The 23,629-nt window shown below is 39.0% G+C and overlaps 1 protein-coding gene across 1 annotated transcript in view; it reads left to right on the top strand.

The window, feature by feature from the left end:
- The window catches only part of TMEM245 (transmembrane protein 245), a 77,480-nt gene that overhangs the window by 36,053 nt on the left and 17,798 nt on the right, over window positions 1–23,629 (top strand). Inside the window, exons 12-13 of the mRNA XM_009280195.1 lie at window positions 5,808–5,930; window positions 12,746–12,891. Coding sequence (XP_009278470.1) covers window positions 5,808–5,930; window positions 12,746–12,891 — 269 coding nt within the window. The remainder of the gene's footprint in view (window positions 1–5,807; window positions 5,931–12,745; window positions 12,892–23,629) is intronic.

Raw genomic sequence — 23,629 nt, 5'->3', positions numbered from 1 at the left:
GGGGGGAGAGTGTTAAATTGGTTAGCTATAATTCAAACTGTAGGATGTTTCTGCATTTGGACACTTGAAAACAATGCTAACCTGCAATTCTTAAGAATATAGCAAGACATGGTACAGTCCCAAAACTGCTTTGACAGTTTTTGTGGTTTTTTTTTTAAAAACACAAACCCAATTCTTAAGAATATAGCAAGACATGGTACAGTCCCAAAACTGCTTTGACAGTTTTTGTGGTTTTTTTTTTAAAAAAACACAAACCATTTAAAGACAATGAGATAACTAGAAAGAAGTGTGTGTGAATATGCAGCTATAGTGAGACTTCCTCTACCTTTGGAACAGAATAAACTAAGATTGCGCTACTTGCACATAATAAATACTTATGCATAGATTGAGGCTAGAGTTTACCATAGAGTAACTGTCTTGCTAGCCCCTTGGCTTTCTGAAATATTTGGGAATAGTACAGATGACTCTGGATTCTCTGAAAATACAGCTCTTTCTTTGACAACGTCATATTGCAATCACAAGCAGATAAGCTCTTTTCCATTGATGGAAATCATAGGAAGTGTTCATCCTCTTTAGTAAGAGGAGGAGCATTTGCTGTAAGAAAAATGTTAAAAAACGACAGATGCAAGTGTTTCAATTCAGGCTTTTCCCATAGTGGAAGAAAGTTTCATATTAGAGTTGAAAGCATATAATTAAATCACTGGTATAGCTTTGCTGGGGAATTACTGGCATTCATTTAACTTGTAACAATATGCATCGATTCAGTAGTTTGACTATGAGTATCAGATAAAGCACAGAAGACTTCTGTACCCCCCCTCAAAACGTGCTGTCCATTATAGCACTTATACTTAGCTCTAGTTTGATGTAGACAGACCTTAATTATTTTAAAGTAATTCACTGTATAAACATGCAAATTGCCTGAAGACTTAATATGAAGATAAGCTTTTCCAAATCATCAGTTTGCTTTTTTCTAAAAACGTTGGTGTTAGCAGCACTTCTGCCTTTCAGCTTCAGATTTTTCCAGTATTCTTTAGAAGCAGTAGTGTTATAAACCAGTTTACCCAATGATGTGTTTCTGAAGTGGGGTTTATTTCATCCTATTCTTAGTTTGGGGAAAGAACTAGAGTGGATCCTCACTTAGGCCTCGAATTTTGTACCCCATGCTCTATTCTAAGGTAGTTTTTCAGGTGAATGAAATATGCAATACATAGCTGGACTATTAAGATTTAATTTCTGAAAAATAAAAAAGCCTCATTCCTTCCCCACTCACCTGCTTTTCCATTCATACCCTTTTCCTCCATTTCTTGAAGGCTCGAAACCTTGAAAAAGTAAATTGCTGCTGGCTATATCTGTGAATGATCACTCAGAACTCCCTTGCTGGTATATGAGACATTGCTAATGTCCCCTTAAATTGATCTTTTTGCTTCTTGCACAAGAATATTCATCATGCCACCAGCAGCCAGTATCTCATTCAGAGATTTCCTAGACAAGAAGGCAGAAGACCTTTCATTAAGATGTACACAGCAAGCGTCAGCTCAGTTAGGTTTCTCTGTCTGTGCCTTTAGTGTGACTGATCTGTGTGTTCCAAATCAAGTCAGTTTCTCAAATATTTCACTGAGTTACCACATATCCTAATGTTTTCTCTGGACCTGAGAATTTCTTCAAGTAATCCCCTAAGTTTATCGCTAATACAGTCCATTCTTCAGTAATAATTCAACTACTATGCATTTTTTTTTTTCTAGTAAGGTAGGCATTCAGAGGTTTGGTGTTCTCTTCTTCATAATGGGTGTTGGTTTTTTTTCAGGGTAGGTGAAAGTCAACCTGATGCATATTTTTAGAGAAGGAGTTGATTTCTTTACAATCATAAAGTCAAAGACATGATGCTGGAGGATAGTCCTTTTTCTGTTGCTGTTTTGTCTCTGTTTCATGTAAAGGTCAAGCAAAGATGTTTTTTCAAAAATAAGCTGTTGAGCCCTGAAGGGTTAGCCCAGAACTTTATGGGTAAACATTTATTTGGAAATCAGCTTTTCATTGGAGCAGGAAGCCTTTGATCTTGTGCATGCTGCATTATTCTTCACAAAGTCCATTGCTTGTCTTACACCTTAAAGGTTTATTGACTTGTTCTGTTGCTGTCATTTTTGAGTTGTCAGGATGAGACATCTTTCTGAACAGAAAAAATAAAAGTATACAGAAGGACAAGTTTTTTTCCTAATGCCTCTGTGCATCCAGTTTTATTCCCTTTATAAATCTGTTAACGTTAAATTAGGTACATGAATTTACCTGGCTTCCAGAAGTTTGTTGACTTGAAGTTCTCACCAGATAACTTGTTTTGGTCAAGTGCCTTTTAAACCTTGCTTTCAGCTATTGGCCAGTTTAAGTGGCCAACAGGACACCTTAGATGGCTAAGAACATTAAGTGCAATTTTGATTTCTTTCCTGTTACAGACTGGAAAGGCACAGCAGCTGATGCTGATTGTGACACATCATGGTGTGATGCATAAGGGAGTCTTGAATTCTGTATAGCTTCCTAGCTCTTTTAAACACAGATCTCTTAAGGCTACTTACAAAGCAGTATTTTGGGAAAAGAAGTGTCTTTTTCAGTTATTTAATAACTCTAATATTAAAAGTATCATTATTGCATAAATATGCACACTTAGTTGTGTTTTGGAGAACTGGTCTCAGTTGGCAAGGTGTTAGAAATTGTTTATGCATAGTAACGGAGCTCATTAAGTCAGCTGCAGTATGCTCTGGGAATCAAATGGCATTATGAATTATTAGGTGCAGGTACATGTATTTTGATTTTGTGACTGTTAGTGAAGTATTTGAGCACTTCCTGATACTGCATTTAGTAATGATTAATGTCTGCTATGTCTGTCTTCTCATCCTAGCGATGAGAAGCATGTGTCTTGAAATTTTAATGGCACATATGCCTAAAGAGGAGCTTACTCTGTAGCTGGAAACAAGTCCTAAAAGATGCACTTGCTTTCATAAGACATACCAAAGCTGAATGAAAGGCACTATCCGAACTTACTCTAAGGCAAATGCTAGTGATAACTAGTTCAACAGTTCCGATCAATGACTCTACCTAAGAAGGATGTTCTTCTAGGAGAACCATTCCCGATATTGATAGAACCACCTGCTAACTGCATTCAAACTAACTGCAGTTGTACACTCCTGGTTATCAGCTCCTTAGGCTAAGGCTTCTAGGGGAAGTGTTAAACAAATACAACTTACACTGGAGGAACATACTATTTTGAAGGAAACTTTCCCAGCCCCCACCAGATGTACGCTCTCTTGTAGCAGATGGACCAAGCCCCTCTCCTTGTGAACCACTCACCAATATCAGCTCAGCTGATGTGTTGTAAGTGACAGTGTGCGAGGGAGGAAATTAACCATTGCTGTGATTAGTATTTAGAAGACTGATAAATCTTGTTTTAATCTTTCAAACAAAACTTTATTAGACCAACTTTCATTAACAACACACTTCATGCTAATGGTTTGTTTTACAATCTACTAATTGTTATCCTTATGTATTCAAAGTCGTCAGTCCTTAACAGTCATATCCTACATGAGCTGTGAGGATAGAATACCGTCGTGGTGACGCTGTGTAGTTGGCACCAGTAGCCACTATACTTGATGGTCTGAGTCACAGAAGTCAAAGTGAGCAGGCTCAAGAGCACTTAAATAAGGAAAGCTGGAACTGAAATGGACATCTTCTTCCCTCAAATTAAGGAGCTTGTCCTTTTATAAGGTGTTTTTGTTTCTGGACAACTCCCGCCCCTTGACCTCTGCCCCTGGACTATATGCTGTGTGATACTTGGAGAGGCATTACTTTTCCAGGTCATGGCAGGTGCCTTACCCTGTTGCTTGCCTGTTTGGTTCCCCCCCACCCCCTTAGTTGCTACCACATTTTCTTAAAGCAAAAACAGTCTTTTCCTAGCTCTTAAGGTTATGTGTCTTCAGTGCATCTTCAGTGCCTTCTTCCTTAATGAACTGTTTGTGTTTCAGGGGCCTTTGTTTTCAACCTGTGTCCCTATTTTCAAGGCCTTTGCTGCTGTTCTGTGATTAAACTCTACATCATAACAGGAGACCTGTGGCACCAAGTGCCTGTTCACACGCCAAGTTGTAGTAACAGGCTTAAACTTCTGCGACTGGAGCCTTGTGCAGTTAGCGTACAACTTATGGCCTGTTATTAGCAATGGCAGTACTATTTTTACTGAATACCAACTGAAAGGCCTCTGTTTTAGCTACAGACTGTTCCCTCAAAAATCACTGTCCTCTGTGTTTACAGTCCTCATAGAGTAATGGACATTTAATAAAGTTACCTGGTGGCTGCATGAACTTATACCACTGCTGCACCCCCAGAATGAATTCTTAATCCATAGAGGAAGGAAAGGGACAGGTACCAGTGGGAGAACATTTTTCAGCAGAAACACCCTCTTCACTTCTAACCTCACTTGAATTCTCAAGAGAGACTAATAAAATCTGTTCAAAAGATAAGCCTTAAAATTCATAATTCCCATTAAATAGTAAGAAGCGTGGACTGAGTACATCTTTCTGGTTTTACTATGTGTTGTAATTCCGTTGCTTCCCCCAGCACTTACTCCCTCCCAAGTTTATGCTTAATAAGTTACCTTCTATATGTTTCACTCAGTTCCAAAGGAGAGGCGATCACATGGCTCGTACTCTTTTGCTCTACAAATGCTAACTACTGGGGTTTTTTTTGTTTTGGGTTTGCTTTTTTGTTTTAATTCAGTCTAATTGATTAAGATATTCATTAAACCAAGAGTAACTGTTGCTAGTTTTGAAGTCTTCACTTACAGCTTTGAACCTGGAGAAGGGCTTTTGTGTCAGAGCTTTTACAGTTTTTCCAGTTATATTAGGCTGAAAGAAGGTATAGCTTCTTGTTTGTAACCTTGCTTCTTTTATACATTCTTACTGTATTCCTTCTGAATGAAATACTTGTTATGAAACTGCTGTGCATTGCATTTAGGATGCCTCCATGTGCCATGCCGTGCCATGCCTTTATGTCCTTAACGTCTCATGAAGTTGGTGCCCTATTCAGATTGATGTGTCTGCATCCATACATAAACTAATTTGGCTGTAGTGGGTATTCTATGTTTAAAGGCATGTCTCAGAGCTACTCTTTACTATCTGTAACTAATAAGCAATCAGTTCCCTAAGCCAGTACGAAATTTAATAGATTGTCCAGCATTGTTGGATTTATTTTCTGTAATTGCTTGACTAACTGATGATTCCCTACTCAAAATCACAACTTGTGGAGTTGTCTGCAGACATTATAAAAATTATGCATCTCATTACCATAAAATATTTTTAAAACAAATTTATTAAAATAGTAATTCTATTATTTGAATTGTAGCTGTCTTCAGATTTATTTCTACCCTGTGATGTTACTCCTCGTTCTTCATGTTTTAGCATTTCTGCTTTTGAAAAGATGAATTTTCTCTCCCAAGACAAGATCTGCTTTCAATTGATGGTGATGTTAATCGCAATAAACAAGTGTCACCGCATCTAGGTTTTTTGCAATTTTGCATAATGAACTAATTTTGAGCATTGGGAGAAAAATTTTAAAACCTTGTAACCATCTACCTAGAAACTTGTCTTTGGTAAAGTAGACGTTTTCACTTGATATTGCCTGCTGTAATTTAGGAGTGAGGGAAGATGATTTTTTAAAAAATGTCGTCTTTGTATGGCTTGATGGAGATGAATCACTCTGTAAGCAGTTCTCTGTCCTAGCTAATACCATCTGGTGCTTGACTTTGTCTTTGCTTCCCCCTCCTCTTGCAGATCCTGGAGTCTCTGTGGATAGTGATGAGTCGCAATGTGAGCCTCTTGTTTACTACAGTTACAACATTAGTGACAATCCTTTTCCATAGTGGGACAGCTCTTCTCAATTTTGTGCTTTCAGTGGTAAGTAGTATGTCATCGGTTTACATGGTCCGTTTTGCTGAAGGAACCTAATTGCATGTGTTGTAACAGTGAAAAATCAAACCTAAAGCATTGAAAACATCTTCTAACCTTATCTAATACCAAAATTCTTTAAGATTTTGCAACTTTCAAATCTGTTGTTTGGGGGCATTCTAGGCAAAGGGCAAGATTTGTGTAACTTCCACGTTAAGGAGCTGGCAGTCTTCCTGTCATTCTGTTCCTGGAAAACTCTTGTTTCTGGCCTTGAAGATACTGAGCTGTAACTTGTGATATCCTACATAACTACTGAAATCTTATGACATGTCCTCATAAGCATATCCTTAAACAAGCCAATGCTCTCGGAAGAGGGGAAAAATTGTTACAAGGAAATGTCAGCAAAAATCACAAGTATTACCTTATATTCCCTTTTTTAATGAAGCATCTTCAGCAAATCTGTCTGAGGAGGTTGTTGCGTTGTTTTTATTTAACCTCTGTGAGCTCTTAATTGCAGAATTCTTCCTATAAAAAGTTAATTATTATTAATGTTATTGCCCATGCTGAGTAGTAGCCTCTGAAACCTTTTTATTAAAGGTGTTTTCTTTAAAGGATGTATTACTTTTTAGTGTATTATGTGAGCTAGATGTCTACAGTTTCTTTTGTTTCTAAATGCCACAGCTGTGTGGAGTAATTTATAATGGTAGAGGTAACTTCTTTCTTCTCATTTGCTGTGACAACTGTTACTTAAAATAAAAGTCTCCTAATACACTGGCCTGGGACTTTTTCCTGTTTTAACTAAACAAATACTGATCTTGGAAGCTTGACTGAAATCCACGTCCTGGTTTTTAGTTCAGGATTCAAAAACATTTGTTAGAAAACAAAGTGTTTTGCCAGTTTAACTTCATTGCCTTCATTGATGCTTGCTCAGGAGGGAGGTCTTTGTAGACAAAGCTGCAAAATTGAAATAATGTTTTAACAGCATTTCAAGGCAGCTGTGTGGATTCTCTTCAATATTTAAGAAAGAAGTCACAGTAAGACTTAATGGAATGGCTGTCTTGAACTGAAGAAAATCAGTGCCACTTAATTTTGTTGTTCTCTGGTTATCTTCCAGTTAGTAAAGAAAAGATTGCATGGGAATATTTCATTTCTTTTCTTCCTTAGTTCACAACTTCACCCGTGATGACACATTGAAAACAGTGTCTGAGAAGTTAGTATACTTAATGACAAGTTTGGATAATAATTGGCAGATGATTTCAATGCACTCATTGCTCAGACACAAAATCTAGCTCTAGATGCCTAGTGGCTTATATCAAGTTCATCACATGCTGTTGTTGTGATGCATGATCCTGCCTTTTTGACTGTCAGCAGGGTCCTGCCACTTGCTGGGGCACTGTGCAGTCAGCTGGGTTAGCAGAGCTAGTTGGGATATTGCTGTGTTGGAATTCTTTTAAAGATTAGATGCCCTAAAGGCTACTCTGTTTCCTCCACATCTGTTGTAGGTTGAACATGCTACTTAAAATGGTCATATAAAGCTTTCCTCACCAAAACACATCAGTCCCGCACTCTTGGTTTCTTGGATTTGACCATGAGCTTCTGTTTTGCACTCCTAGTGATCTTGCGTATATAGGAAAGGTTAGTTTTAATATATGTATAGGTTCTTTCTGTAGATTCTTGATAATGGTAGCCTTTGAAATGCAAACAGCAGAACTGATAAATTTGAAATACTTCAACTTTTAAGAAATAAGGCAAAAAATCACTGAACAACTTTGTCCTGTTAAGTGTACTTTAAATGTGTCAGGGTAAAGGGATATGCTTGCCTCCATTTTTATGCACAGAAAATGTCATGTATAAGTGTTGGTGTTCTTGTAACTGTATGAACTACCTCTTTTGAAGGCATTTAAAATTTGCATGCCTAATTGAAGAGTAGTTATTAATGCTGTTAAATGCTGTGGGAGAGTGGTATAACTTAGTCTTGGTTGCACTGTATGTTTCATAGGCCATTGCGTCTATCCAGAGGCATGGTTTCTCATCTTTATGAGAGTCTTCCGCAAAGGTTCTTGCTACAAAAACTAAGCAGATTTTCTTAAAACACAAAAAGGTAAATTAATGGAACTTGTTTTAATAGTGTTTAGTGTGGGTTTGTTAACAGCTTATAACTGAAAGAGAAAGGACTTAAATTTAGGATATTCAGTAAATAGCCTGCACTAAATAAAGATTAATACAGACCATTATTTGGGGCAATAAGTAAATGAAAATGCTAGTTGTCGTGAGAATTTAGTTGAGCCTTAAAGTACTTTTTAGGATAACTTAACTGAACTGTCATGGAGTCCACGTAGAAATATAACTGCTTCTTAATTTTTCCTTATGATTATTTTTTCTCTTTCGCTGCTGCAACAGCTTAATGCTGTAAGCAGAGAAAATCCAAATGTGACCCTAGGATAAATCACTGCAGCTTTCTTAACTTTTGTGATGTGCATTGTTACTGAATCCCATTTGGTATTATGTCATTGTTAGATTTGCCTGCTATTCATGTTCCTTCCTTCAGAGCTAAAGAAAAACACCCTCCAAGTGAGGAAGAGAAGATGACCAGAAGTGACCTTAAAAGTTGTTGTTCTTCTGGGGTCTCAAGGCATACTTATATCTTTCGTTAGCAAGATTCTCCCCCCTATGTCTTGTAGAGGAAATAAGATTCCCCCCCCCCCCCCCAGTTTGCTTTCCAAGGGTGGCTATCTTTAACAATTTAGTTTTTCTTTAAGCTGAGATTTCAACATGAGCTGTTTTCAGCTCTTTTGGAAAGTCACAGTTTCCTGGGAAAACTCTCACTATTCTCCAGTAAGGAGAAAGAGCTTTTGTATAGAATTCATTTTGAATGTGAAGGCAAATAGTTTCAGGCAAATAGTTTCAGAGTGTTTGATTGTTCTAAACCTAGTTTAGTTGCTGCATCTTTGACTGCTACCTGGCCCAATATCCTTTCCCCATCTCCTTTTTTTTTTTTTTTTTTTTTTTTAAATGCAGTTTTGGAACGGAATTTTTACATTTTGAATGGACTGAATGCTAAAGCTAGGCAGACAGCATTTGAGCACACTTTGTGTGTTGCTGTGGTCCAGCCGGCAGCATCAGCTGAAAAAGCTGACTCTCTTGAAAATGCCGTGACTGTTTTGACAAAAGATATATTTAATGGGCTAACGAGGGAAGTTTTTTTTTCTAAATGTGAAACAGAAGGAATTCTTTTAAATTATGTCTAGGTAGAGCTGTGTTTAAAAGAAAGCACTACTCCAGCTTTAACTTCACTCTTAATTTTTCATTTTGCAGGATTCTTAGTTGCTACAGAAGAGTTTTTACTAGATTGAAGTGTCACAAACTATTTAAAATTTTCCAACAAGATAATTCCTGAAGTGGTTAGCTTTTCAACTGATTACATTTCAGTCCCGTTTTAGTCATCTTGAATAAAAATTAAAATAGTGAATTTTATTTTGATAAATGGTTTAAAAAATTGTGCTTTAAAACATAGAAATAATGGACACTGTTCAGAACCTCAATTTTGAAAAATACATCTTCCATCAAAACATTCAATAGGAAGTAATCTGCGTAGCATATATCCATCCATGATCCAGTAAGACTGTATTCAGATCCTCAACAGATGTTTGAAAACTGATCATTAGTTACAAGAGTGCCACTTCTATTTCACTTCTGAATACAAGTTCCTATCCGCACACACATGCATGTGGATGTATATATATGCCTTTGTGTGTGTGCGTATATATACGCACACACGTATACTCACACATGCACATGCTCACACATTCTGCTCATACTCTGTTACAAAGATCGGAAGAGAAAAGCTCCATTTGGCTGATGGGCATCTACAGTGCTGCGGGGAATACGCAAATTTTTGATGCTATTAAAAGAAAAAGGGCACGAACAAAGCTTTTGGGCAGAAAATTGAGTATGAAAGGCAGATAGAAAAATATTGCCCAAGTCTATGGACCTGACACACAAGCAATTAAGTCATGTGTTTCTTGATAGATGTGGAAATGCTGAATTACCATTTTAGTATAGAGTGTTTACCCATAGCTTACTCCTTGAATTCAGTCTATCCCCCCTCAGATTAGAGTATTCAATGTTTTGGGCTACAGAACAAATTCTACAGCAAGAAATAGTAATTGTTTAACAATGGAAGGATCTTCTTATTTTATCTTTGGTGAATTCCTCCTCATACTCATCAGCAGGATCTTGAATTATTGCTTAGGAAACAATTTAGGTAATGTTTGAGAACTCAGATATCCTGTAAAAGAGGTCTGAAAACTTTCAGACTCCAGTTGATATAGGGTAGGACATATCTTTTTGCCGCTGACTATACTATTGAGGCTATTCTACTTGTTTGAAGGGTCAGCAAGCCACTTGATAATAAATTATGTTCTGTGACTCCTGCTTCTTTTTTCCAGTTGATGTAGGGTAGGACATATCTTTTTGCTGCTGACTATACTATTGAGGCTATTCTACTTGTTTGAAGGGTCAGCAAGCCACTTGATAATAAATTATTATGTTCTGTGACTCCCGCTTCTTTTTGCATTTCTGTACCTATTGAGCTAAAGCAAATATGTTAATTTCCCACAATGCTGATGATCTAAAGTTCAGTTGATTTTGTATGGTGCTGTGGTTACATGCATCTTGTCTTGACAGGAATTGAGTTAGGTTTGTATCTTTTCCTAGCTTGTAGTTCAGTTTAACACCATTTTATTCCATTGCTGTTCATGCCCAGCTGTCACTTTGGCTTTTACAGTTCAGGTGGGTATGTGTATGTTGGTGTGCTGTTACTCCCTAAGAAAGCAAGTTTCTTCTGTAATCACTGGGGAAGAGCAGGTTTTCCAGTCAGTACAGGTGTTGTGCATGTTGCCACTTGAACTAATCCCCAGCTCTTATTCATAGCCTGCCTCAAGTCAGCTCGGTATGTTTCTCGTACCACAGGGAATCAAGCTTTGCCTGTTTGCTGCAGTTAATTTGCTCATTCCCTGGCTGCCGTACTCTTTTCAAAAGGCAACATCTTCAGAAGTTAACTGAGGCTGTCCTAATAAAACAAGATCCAGTGGAGCTGTGTTCCACTTTGCTTTTTGTACGTGTCAGGATGAGCGGATATTGTACTTAGAGCAATATGCTGCTTTCTGTGTTGAAAACCACGCTGCAAGAAGGATCTGTAGCCGGATCCCAGTGGAAGGAAGACAAAACACCACCTGGATGCCTGCTTCAGTATAGGGAGTTTTGTAGTGAAATCAGGAAATATTACAGTAACTTAGGAGAAATGGCAGGCCCTATCAAGGAGAAAATAACCATACTTGCAGCATTACAGAGGATGCTAAAATCTGATTCAGGTTTTAAGATTTACTCATTTGAAATTGTAACAAAACATAGCTGATACTGCTACTGGCACTGGATTATTTCCCATTAAACCAATGCCTAATTCTTTTGGGTGTTTGGGTTTGTTTTTTTTTTAATGATCTCAAAATGAATGTTAAGAGTATGCTGTTTAAATGTGCTGATGTAATGACTTGTTTTAGTTGATAGATTGGTTTATCACCCAAGGCAGAAGTTACACACCTGGGAAGATGGAATACAGCCTACACCTATATATGACATTTTGGAAAGGGGTCACAGTAGGTGAACAGCTGAGTGTGACTTCCAAGTTAAAGGCTGGGAGGGAAGGGGGAAGTAGTAGTAACATTTCAGAGTAGAAAGGAATGAGGAAGAGAGACAAATGGATGGCATTCTTGAGGCTGCTAATGGAATACTGCATGTTGGGCTGTCTGCATCTTTTTTTCTGAGCATGTTCAGGGAGAATACAGCAAAAGGGCATGAGGTGTCTACAGACTGGATAAAATGCTTGAAAGTAAGAGCCTTACGGAGGTCAGGCTGTTTGGCTTACCAAAAGATTAAGGTGTGGTTTATTCAAGCATACGAGTAGGTTGGAAATAAGGAAAGTGAAAGAATTCTTTTTAATCTTGGGAAGAAAGAACGGAGATCTAAGGCTTACAGATGAAGCAAATATAAGCCATAGTTTACCAATGGAGCACATAGAATGGATTTTCCTTGTTTGAGGTATTCTGTTTCAAGCTGGACACATTTCTGTGATGTATGCTTAGCCCAAGAACTTGCTGAGCCCACTAACAGGAAAATAAGTAAAACATAGTGGACTGCAACATACAGGAAGCTAATACAATCTGATCGTATTTTTTTTGGTCTTTAAACTGAAACAATGGAACTGCCATTACTTCTGCTGAGACTCATCTTCAGACTCACAGAAGGAACATTCAGTCAGGATTGCCAGCCTAATAAATATTATAAATTTTCTGTTTGTGAGTCTTTGTTTAATTCTTATCTGATACCCAGCTACATAATGATTCTTGAGACAACTCAGATTTATTTGGCAGGGTGGGTTTTTTGGGGGGTTTTTTGGTTTTTTGTTGTTTTTTTTTAAGAATAGATGTTACTATTCAGCAATTCTTTGATCTACTAAACATGCTGGGAAAAAAAAAAACAAAAAAACCCAACTAGAATGTTGATCTAGATTGTTTGATCTAGCTGTGACTTTGGGAAGAGGCTAAACAGAGCTAAAAGTTTTATAATGTTTAGCTATAACTGTTATGTCCTTTGTGGAGCAGGGGAGAAAATTATTCTTCTAGCTCTGTGTGTTTCTCTAAATCCAAGCTTGTGGAATAGTATTTCGTGCCTTTCCAATGAAGTTCAATATCTGAAGCATAGCTGCATACTGTAGTTCTGGAAAGTATTTATTGCCTTTTAAATTAAAACTCCAATTTGTTTTGCAGGTGATTTTTCTGACCACACTGTTCTACCTATTGAGTTCCAGTGATGAGTACTACAAGCCAGTAAAGTGGGTGATAAGCCTGACACCTTTGTCTCAGCCAGGTGCCTCCTCAAATATAGTTGGCCAATCTGTGGAGGAAGCAATAAGGTATGTTGTTGATTTCTTGCCCTTTCTGGAAAATTCTTTTATAAATTTGATGTTCAACTACAAATACTTAGCAATTGTAACAGCTCATGTTTCAAAGACGAGTTGCAAATCTCAAAGATTTTCAAGAATCTAGCATTGATAACTTTTCCCCCTTGATTGTTAAAAAAAGCAATTTGGTTGGACTTGCCTAAAAAAAATTTCAGAGGTCTCTGCTGTAGTGAATACTAGTATTTTATAAAACTGGTACACCCATCACATCCCTAACCCATCAGGAAGCAGAGTGCGTTTGCAGCTGCGTTGGCAGTAACAGCTAGTGCAGCTCAGTAGGAGCAGATTCATACAGCGAAACAGTTGAAATGGAGGACCTGACATCTGTGTTGTACACACTTCAGCGTTACTTAGTTTGAACTATTTTTAGTCTAATCTTGGGGACTAAGTACCCATTTGCAGCTGAAGTGTATTAGATATGCTCCTGGAGCACATTTTCCAGTTCATTTTCATCTGAGAGAAATCTAGTTCATGATCTCCATGAACCAAATTACACCAAAGGGAACAACAGGGGAGCGCTTTCCTTATCCCACTTAAAACACTACTGTACTGCACCTCCAGAGCGCATCCACAGTGTTTCGTGCTTAGTTATCATTCTTATGTTTCACCTCTAAACTACTACAGTAACTGAAGGAGGATTTTTTTGAGTTTTTAAATATGGTTCACTGAGATTTCAAAATAAAGTGATTTTTGTGGTGGTACGGTAATGTATTTCATTCATCACAGGTGAATGAAACTGTCAGCTTTCACCTGTTAGCAGCTTGAAACACTAACATGTGGGTAACGTAATAAATGGATTTTAAATAAGGTATTTAAGTCATAGCTCACTTTTTCAAAAAAGTTGATGGGCTGGGCAAAGTCAACAGACTCCATGCTAAATTCTATACATCCATTGTCTCTTACACCACTGCTTGCTGTGTCTTCTTGCACGCATATACAAAACGTGAATAGACTTTAAAGCGGCGATGTATTAAAACTGCTTTCCAAACTCATTGCCAAATGTTTGCCATTGTTCTTAGGTGTACTTTACAAGTGAGTATTGTTATCGGTTACTGGAATTAAGCTGTTTCTGGGTACATTTTAAGAATGAGAAAGTTATATCATGCTGTGTAAGGTCTTGAACAACAACGATAACTGCTGTAGTAATTTGAAATGAAGGGGCAATCCAGGTAGAAAGCAACAAATTTGAAATTCTGCCAAAAAATTAATAGCCCTTCTCTTGAGTGAATGCTATTGCATTTTCATTGATCACATGGTTAGTATCTCAGTTCTCTCCTGAAGAATGCGAGCAGATTTAGAAACTGAAACTTGTCTCACGAATTGTTCTCTTTAGCCTTTGGTAGAGGGGAACAGTGTCAAAAATAGGATATGGCTTCTCTGGGCATGGATACTCTGCAAGGAGGATTGTATTAAATGCAATTTTAAGTTTATAGGTCTGTGACACAGGTGACCCAAGATATTTGTCAGAGTTTAGAATGGTGGAAAGAAAGAAAATAATGTTGAGAGAAGCCACAGGAAAACAAGTAGGAAAGAGCCAGCATGCATCAGTAACTGCAAATATGATGAGAAAAAGCCAGTGTCTGGAGAATGTGGAATGTGAAGCTGCTTGTCATACGCAAGGGAACTCAGTCTGTGTGTTCGCTAAGGTAGCCTGAATCAGTCATTCATATCTGTTTGTTTGGAGTAGCCTGTACTTGGTGCCTTATTTGAATTCTTTGGAATGTCGCTTCTGAGATTTTCAAAAGTTCCTCTCTTACTCAATTGTACCTAAGGATTTATCATAATGCTTCTAGATTAGCCTGCATTCCACTCAATACTTACTGTGATCTTCATTATGTAAATATGAAGAGTATAGTAAGAAATGCCCATGAGTTTATGCATGCCCAATTTGTTGCCATATGAAAAACAATTGCCACATTTCTTTTGTCACAAAGTAGCAGCTATCCTTTGTTTTTGAAGATGAGTTGTTGCTAGAGGGGGTAGGAACCTAAAAATGACTTGTTCACCTCATCTATAGAAGGCATGCAAAATGGATATTAACACTTGGTGGTAGGATGGGAGGAAGAGGCTCCATTTGTATTATGAATTATCAAATAATGAAACTTCTGTAGTCACTTTCATCATTAGACTGTGACAGCATTACACAACATGAATTCAGCCTCAAAATACTCACACATTCAAGTTCACCAAAAGTGTAGCAAGATCAGGTTATAAACCCTGAAAGTCACCAGCTGGGTTCCAGCTTCCCTCACGCTTCAGCAGGACGTAGCACGTGCACAAAACTAACAGTGCATCTAACTAGTCCTGTCCAGAGGGCAGGGATCCTCCTGGCAAGAGGTGCAGTTACACGTCTGTTGCTCATGGACCAAATGACATGAAAATACTCTTCTTCCATGTTGTCAGTCACTTCTGTTGCTTTTTTGCTTAAATAGTGTTTGTACAAAGCACTACGGAACTTGTATACAATCAAGGAAGTCTGTTCCTTTGTGTCCTTTGCCATTTATTTGTGAGGAGAGGAGCAAGGGGGAAGGAAAGGGAGGGCAATCAGCAAATGGTTTCTGTAGCTCGAGAAATCCCTTAACTTGAAGCTGTTCTCCAGCAAGCACCTAATCAAACCAAGACCTTTTCCTGTTACAGTTTCTCTCATCAGAGCTGTGTTGTGATTTTTATTGTCCTGACTATAAGTAGCTATAGTTTTTATAAATATTTTTCTAACTCCCTTGGTGATGAGTTTGCAAAGGCAGTGACAGTTCTCTGTTCAGGTGGATTGATTTGTGAGCTGTATTGGGGTAAGAACAGCTCTCCAGCCTATTTTAAGCCAAGTGTTGAATCTGACTGTTTCTGTCACAATACCTCAGATGTTAAATTTGCACTTCACTAGTGGGAGGAAAAAAAATGCAGCTGTGGTGACACTGCAGGAGTTTTAAAGAAGTGGAAGGGAATCCAAGAGTTACCTGCTGCAAGCCAAGGGATGAAATGCCCTCCTGGCCTTTGATAGGAAATCTGTTTGTCCAGAACAGAAGGGAGGCAAAATGCCAGCAGCACGTATCAGGTGGTGGGAACCACCAGGGATTCACCAAGGGCAAGTCATGCCATGCCTGACCCGAGAGCTTGCTTTGCTAGCCTAGTGGTACAAGGGCAGAGCAGTGAATGACAGAAGATGACTTGGAGGCATACGAAGGACAAGGTGACGTCAGGGAACACTCAGTACAGCTTCACCAAGGACAAGTTGTGCTGGGACCAACGTAAGCCTTGCTTTGAGGAGGTGACTGTTCTAGCCTGACAAGGGGAGAGCAGTGACTGCCATTTACTGACTTTAGCAAGGCCCGTGACGCAGCTGCCCACGCTATCCAGATGGGTGAGGCGTGGACAGGCAAAGGGAACTACACAGTGGGAGGACCACTGCCTTGTGCTCAGCAGGACAAATCCCACCTGCAGGGCAGCTGCTAGTGGTGGTGTGCCTCAGGTCAGAGGTGGGGCTGATGCTGGTGATGGTCTGAAGTAAGGGCCTTGGGTGGTAGTGGGACAGGCCACCTTCCGCAAGGTTGTGGGTGTCCTTCCCATCTAGAGAAGGCAGGACAGCTCATGTTCAAAGAACCGCAGAATCACAGAGGTTGGGAGAGACGCTTGGAGGTCCCCAGTCCAAGCTGCTGCTCAGAGCAGCCCCACTTGGATCCCGTTGCTCGGGACTTCGTTCAGTCATGTTTGGATACCCTCAAGGACAGCAGCTCCCCAGCCCCTCTGGGCCGTGTCTGAGCAGCCTCATGGTGACAATCTCTTCCTTTTATCTAGCTGGGATTTCTCCTGGGCCTGGTGCTGCTCGTTCAGCTGTGGTTGCCAGTCAGGTCCACCCCTGAGCCTTCTCTTCTTGATGCAGACCAGAGGCAGCTCACTCCGCCTGCCCTTGTGTGCCCCTCACCATCTCACAGGCTTTGGGCTGGGCCCATAACAAATCTTTTCTGGACTGTGGAGACCAGGAGGGGACAGAGGAGTCCAGATGACGTTGCCAAAGTGCCAAAGAAGAGAGGAGGCATTTTTACTGTGGTGGTGGTGGTGGTGTTGTTTTATTGTTTGGGGGTTTATTTTTAATGGTTTATTGCCCAGTCTTGAAAAGAAATTCTAATGAAACACCTAAAAGGGACCTTAAGGGTGAAGTCCAGCACTTCTTCCTGGCAGAACTGTAGTCTTCTGCTTTTCCAAAGCAACAGCTGTCTCTCTAACGTCTTTGCTTGATCTGTTGCTACTCTTTGTGCATTGCCACCAAGTGTCTGGCTTCATCTTCAAGAAGCTCTTGCTCTTCTAAGACTTTAGACACCCAGAGGGGAGAGAGGGATGCAAGAAGCGCCTTTGCTCAGGGTGAAGCTTCTCAGCCTGGGAGTGTAATTCAGTCTTTCTAGGCTTGTCCCGGGACAAGGAGGTAAAGGGAAACAGAAGGGATGGCCTGCTGCTGGTTTGGTCTTTCCCCGTGTTGTGAATGTGATTCTGTTTGTAAGCTGGGCATTTGCTTTTGCCCCAGATACCTGCTTTCGGAGTTGTCCCAGTTCTCACAGGTAAGTCCTGCTGGCCTCCAAGCAGTCCTCCAGAAAAGGACTGGCAGTGTTTGGACTATAGAACAAACGCGGATTTGTAAATTGTTCATAAATCAGTTTTCCTAATTTTGAGTAACCTTCATGATGAAAATGCTCCTATCATTTTAGAGTAAGCACCTGTGTGTGCTTTGTTGCTGTATACTGCCTTTGCTCCTCCTGATCGGTTGCCTCTTGGGGAAGGCAGCATTCAATCTGTGGAGGGAGAGGGAAGATCAATATTTGTGTGATGATTCCATAAAAAACCAGTAAAAAGCCTGGGAGGAAGATCACCACCAAAGGCATGTGTGACCACAGGGTTTTTTGACTGATGCATGAAGTACTGGTGCTACTTCAAATAAAGCAACTCATTCAAAATTCACAATGCCAAATTCCGTGCTGGAATTTCGTGTGCCATTGCCTGCAAATGAGGTAGGAAATAAAAATTTAGGAAAATTTTAATAATCCTGAATACTGCTAATGCCTCAGTACCAAAATAGCTTCTGTTCTCTAATAGTTTTGGTCTTTCATGCCCAGTTGGTTTATCTGTTTCTCTTTTTCTTTGGTTTGCAATCAACCTCAGGTCTTTCTCACTCCAATTTTAACTTTCTTGGTGTGGCCACACTTCGTTACTATTTCTTCTTGATAAATGCTCCATTTGCCTTTCGTCCCTCCTGCCATTCTGTCCTTTTTTTTTCTTTTTTAATTTTTATTTTTTCCTGTTTTCCGTATTACGTAAGTGGGTATCAGCACAAAAATGTGGTGACTTACGAAGGTAGTATTGCACCTTCATCGTGTGCAAAGAGTCTCCCTTGACTGGCGGTGGTGTTTAGTAGCCTGTGAATATAGTAAATACGTTATTTTCTTTCACTGAAACTACTAAAAGTCAGCTACAGGAGCCAGTAAAGAAAGGGGAATAGGGAGGGGGCTGGCAACTGGGGCAGAAGGGTTATGCCAGAGTAGGTTGAGCTGCAGGAATTCTTTCGGCAGCACTCTCACTCAGGGTTAGGAAGATCACTTGCTTTAGAAATGTGAGAACCACTCGGACCGGTTTACTGGATTTGGATAATTTTAGTTCTCAATACTAGTTAGTGAAAGTTTTCATTGTAATTATATTAATAATGTAATATTTTGAGGGTCGGTGGGAAATCGTTATCTGCACATATCACTGTGATATTTGTTTTGTTCAGAAAGGTTCTGTAAAATCAAGTCACCTACCTCACTGCATAAGTAGGAAAATTATGTCCTTTACCCCTGAAATAGGGAGGTGGTGCTCTTCCCACCCCTGAATGGATGAAGCAGTAATGCTCCAATTCACAGGTCTCCAAAGTAGTAGCATGCACACCTTTGCCTGAACCATTTTCCTTTCCCTGAGCAGCATGTCGTTCTCTTCCTGAATGCACCATACCCTTCTTCCCTGAAGCTCCCATTCTGCTTGCTCTGGTGGAGATATTGCACATTACTAAGTTGCATGTTGTCACGGCCTCAGTGCAATTTAGTGTGTGCGATACTTTCACATGAGTGCATGCACACGGGTATGGCTGTGGCTTAAAGTTACTGCAGCTTTCAGTTTTGGTGGGGACTAATTACATTGTGAAGTGGTCTTAAACCCAGATCAGTATTTTCAGTGATGCCTTGAAACGTGTTAGTGGAAGTTTGTTCTGTAATGCCAGGAAGATGAGTACTGTTTGTTTTCAACTTGAGAAGGGTTATCATTATTTGCTTCATTTTCTTCATTTGCCATGTACGCCTCAAATTCGATTAGATTTTTTCATTGGTTATAAAAGTTACTTAAAATATTAGGTGTTTCTAAAGAGGAAATAGTAATCATATCCTTAATTGAAATTTGCCAGAAAGTCAAAGAGAGATTTGATATGAAGAAAACCTATAGTGCCTTGATGGCTGAAATAGGTTCTGACTGGTTTTTCAGCTTTTATTTATTAACATTTAAAGAGATCTGAAATGAGCTACCATGCAAACAAACAAATAAACAAAAAAATCTCAGCTGTTTAAGCATCGAGCTGGTTTGCTGTGGCATCCCGGCAGTAATGATGGAGAAAATGAGATGGTGATACAATTCCCACAGAAAACAATAATCTTCCAGCATGTTAAGCTAATGCTTAGAAAAAGCAAAATGTGTGATCTTGTTTATTTTACTGCAACATTAATAATGTCTTTCAGATTAATTTTTCAAAGACAACTGTTAACTGATTATGTTTTGACTGAATTTTTGCATGCAATGTATGTTCTTTAGTAGCAGGAGTATCTCTTGCAGAAATCTCTTTTGTCACAGGAATGCATTTAACAGGACCTTACTGAAATTTTATAAGCTCTACTTACAGTGTACGTTACGAGATGGGAATAGAATTGAAAATGATTCTGTCTTAATGAAATAATTTCCTAGTCTAAAACTGGGAATAACAGATACTTTTTTTTTTAATTACATGGAGGAAAGGAAAGCTTCAGCTGAATTACTTGAAAACAAAGTAGAATGTAGTCTATAAATCTAGAAGAGATGCTGCAATGTTTCAGTACGTTTGCAGAACCAAACTGACAGTAAGTGTAACCTGATTATCCTAGTGGGATAGATAGTAGTATTTATCAGCTGATTGGTTCAGTAGCAATAACCACATGAAGTGCTCATACCACTATTTTAGTCGTAAATATTCTCCTATATGCAAAAAAAAAAAAGATTTGCCTTTACCTGTATTTCCTTTTCCTTTTATATCGAAAATACTTGTTCTTATTAAACACAGCTGTCTGTATATTGCTTTATGTACACAAAGAAAAACAGACATTCAAAGAATTTCAGAAAATAATTTATTTGATCATGCTTAATCTTTACTCTTTTTCCAAATTTACGTAAAACTATGAAAACATGTTCATTATTGTACACACATAATTTGGGTCAAGCATGTCACAAAATCTGTAGGAATTTTACAGTTTACTAACCCTAATTCACAAGATTACCTAAGTGCATAATCTGATGCTGAAACAACAGTTCTGTTCTCTACGCCGTGCAGACTGGTATAGTGTATTTTCAAACACAGTGACAGGTTACTGAGGGCTTCCTTGTTTTATATCAGGCAGTGCCAATATTCTGCCATTTGGTTCTTTCATATTCCAGATGGCGCATTCTGTATGTTCTAACAGCAATTTCTCGTAGTGCATTTTTGTAGTTTGTAGTTCTGTGACTGTCCAGTTTGTTTAAGACTGAAGGTATCTGTAAACACGTAGAGGGTGTGGGTTATTGTGTGTGTGCATGTTTAAACACATAAGCAGATTTGCACACAATCTTTAAGAATAATGTAACTACATTGCATCTTAGATACTAGTCCTTTAATTACCTATTGCACTTATGCAATTATGCATATACGCTACTTTTTTAAACAGGTATTTGTATGTCAGAACTTACAATCTTTATTTGAATGAAAGTTTAGTTGGTATGTGACATTCACTGTTTTTACTGATACAGTCTCACTTGCATCTGGAATTCAGCTCAGCCAGTTAGTTTTTCTCTTTGCTTCTAAGGCAGGCCTAGTAGCTGACTGGGAGGGATGGAAAGACAAGGGTTGCTGAAAGAATTATTAAACGTATAGGAGGAGATCTGCTATCAGGCATTTCTAAGAATAAAGGGATACTATGAGAATTATTTTTACTATAACATATTGCAGGATTCTGTGCTTGCATATCTAATAATTCTTTAGTATGTATTTAAGGTTGCAGTATATACTGTTATAACCTTGGTTAGATTTCTGTTATTTAAAATACAGATTAATTGTAATGTAAGAAGACAGCATGAAGGCTGATATAAAACTTCAGGATTTCCTGACATTTCAAAGATTTAACATCATAGCTTTAGCTTTTTGCTTTTTTGTCGTATTAGGTTGAATTATAAAGTCAATCCATTATTTATTCTCTCCACCAGCATAACCAATCAAAATACCCTCTTCTCTATGCTTGTGATTCATAATTTTAAAATAGTAAAAATCTGAACAGACTGGGAGTTTCTTAATATGACTGCAACGAATTTTGAGCTTTATTGAGTCCAGCTAGCTGTTGCTCTCATTCATGAACTTTTCAAGCTAAAATGGGGATCTAAAAGAATTACATCCTTACAAGTGGTGTGGAGAATAATAAATGTTCAATGTACAGTGCCAGTGCATGCTAACACCTCAGAAAGGCTTGAGTAAGGCTAAAGGGAAGACTGACTGCATAGCTGAACAGCAAAGTAACACAGGCCACAGGAAATGAGAAACTATCCTTTAAAAAGCTGAAGTTTTAGCTAAATGAAGAAAACAGAAGGATCATAAACTTCAGCAGATAGAAATAGGCCTAAGGTGTGTGGGGGGAGAGTTTGATTCAGTTGCTCAAAGCTCCACAAAATGCTATTAAACTGAAATACCATTTTTCATATGCAGGAAGAGCAAGAAGCACTCAAGGGGGCTGAGGGTTGACAAGGAGTACTTCAGTAACAACAAGGCTGCTGCAGGTTGTTGCAGGGGGGAGGTAAATTGATGCATGTTGTTCACTGCTGTGAAAGTAAGTGGAGGGAGTCGCATTGTAAAACCCTTCTTACAGGTGGGCTCCAGCAGAACCTCTCAGAAATTACAGTGACTGTAGAAGAGGTTGTAGAAAAAACAGACAAAATGAGCAATAGCAAATTGCTGAGAGTGGATGATATTAACTCACCAAAGAAAACTCAAAGGCAAGACTAAAGAAAAAATAAAAAATGTTCCAGGGAACCCAGGAAGTACAGACATGTAAGTTGGACATCAGTACTGTGCAGCTTATTAGGAACTAAAGTTAAGGACATACCAGCACCTGGTGAATATGATTTAGTTGCAAAGAATCAATGGAGTTTTCACAAAGAGAAGTTCTGCCTTACTCTTCGTGGTTTTTTGAAGTGGTCAGCAAGCAAGGCCATTAATAAGTTGATCTGGCTGCTATGTTCTACTGAAGTTTCATAAAGCCTTTTAAGCATCTCTTTCCAAAGACTTTAAAGGAAATTAAGTAGTGATGAAATAATAGAGAAGGTTTCTGCATGGATAAACAGTCAGTTAAAAAGATAAGAAACAGAGGGCAGGAGTAAATGATGGTGTTGAGGTAGGGACCGCTACTAGCCCATCTATTCATAATTGTCCTCGGAAAGAAGTAGAGAGGGACACCTTACTGATGCTGCAAAACTATTTGAGCTAGTAAGGATGAGGACCGATTATGGAATTGCAGCAGGATTGTAGACAAACTCACTTAGAAGACAGCAGTGCCTGGGGAATAAAATGACTGCTGAAATGTAGTGTAGATGAAAGTGATGCGTGCAGGTGAAAACCAGTCCTAACTTGACACATAAACTGATGGCTTCTGTGCTGACTGTTACTGCTTGGGAGCTATCTTTTGAGGTAGGCATGCTAGCTCAGTGCTTGGCAATACTTAAAGACATCTGCCAGGCATATCAAAACATTAAGATTTGTTACAACAGACATAGAAAGCAGAAACACAGAATATTACTCCCCTTGTATGAATCTATGGTTTGCCTATACCCTGAATTACTGCGTGCCATTCTGGTTCTTGCATCTCGGAAAGCTAGGAGGGCAACAAGACTGACTAGAGGAATGAAGTTATGCATCGGTTTTTGTATGAGGAATGACTGAGCTGGTTAGGACTCTTCAGCCTGGAAAAAGGATGTTACACAACTGAGGTTTGCAAAATCAGAATCTGTGTGAAAAGGATGACTGGGGTTGGACTGCTCATGGTCTCTTCCAACATAAAATCTTGGGATCATCAAAAAGCAAGCAGGCAGTTTCAAAAAATAAGAAAGTTGGTTCATGTGACAGACAGTAGACATGGCGGAGGTCTTGCCAAAGGATGTTGGAACTGCAGCACCCTGCAGGATTGGACAGGACTATTAATTGATATACAGACAACAAAAAATGTTTTTACAAATATATTAATGACAAAAAGAGAGCCAAGGAGAATCTCCATCCTTTATCGGATGCGGGGGGGAACGTTGTCACCGAGGATAAGGAAAAGGCTGAGGTACTCAATGCCTTCTTTGCCTCAGTCTTCAACAGGCAGACCAGTTATTCTCAAGGTATTCAGCCCCCCGAGCTGGAAGACAGGGACGG

The sequence above is a fragment of the Aptenodytes forsteri genome, unplaced genomic scaffold (genome assembly GCF_000699145.1).
Source record: "Aptenodytes forsteri isolate BGI_AS27 unplaced genomic scaffold, ASM69914v1 Scaffold114, whole genome shotgun sequence".
NCBI lineage: Eukaryota > Metazoa > Chordata > Aves > Sphenisciformes > Spheniscidae > Aptenodytes > Aptenodytes forsteri.
Note: the sequence above shows the minus strand (reverse complement) of the source record. Positions and strands in the feature narration are given on the sequence as shown.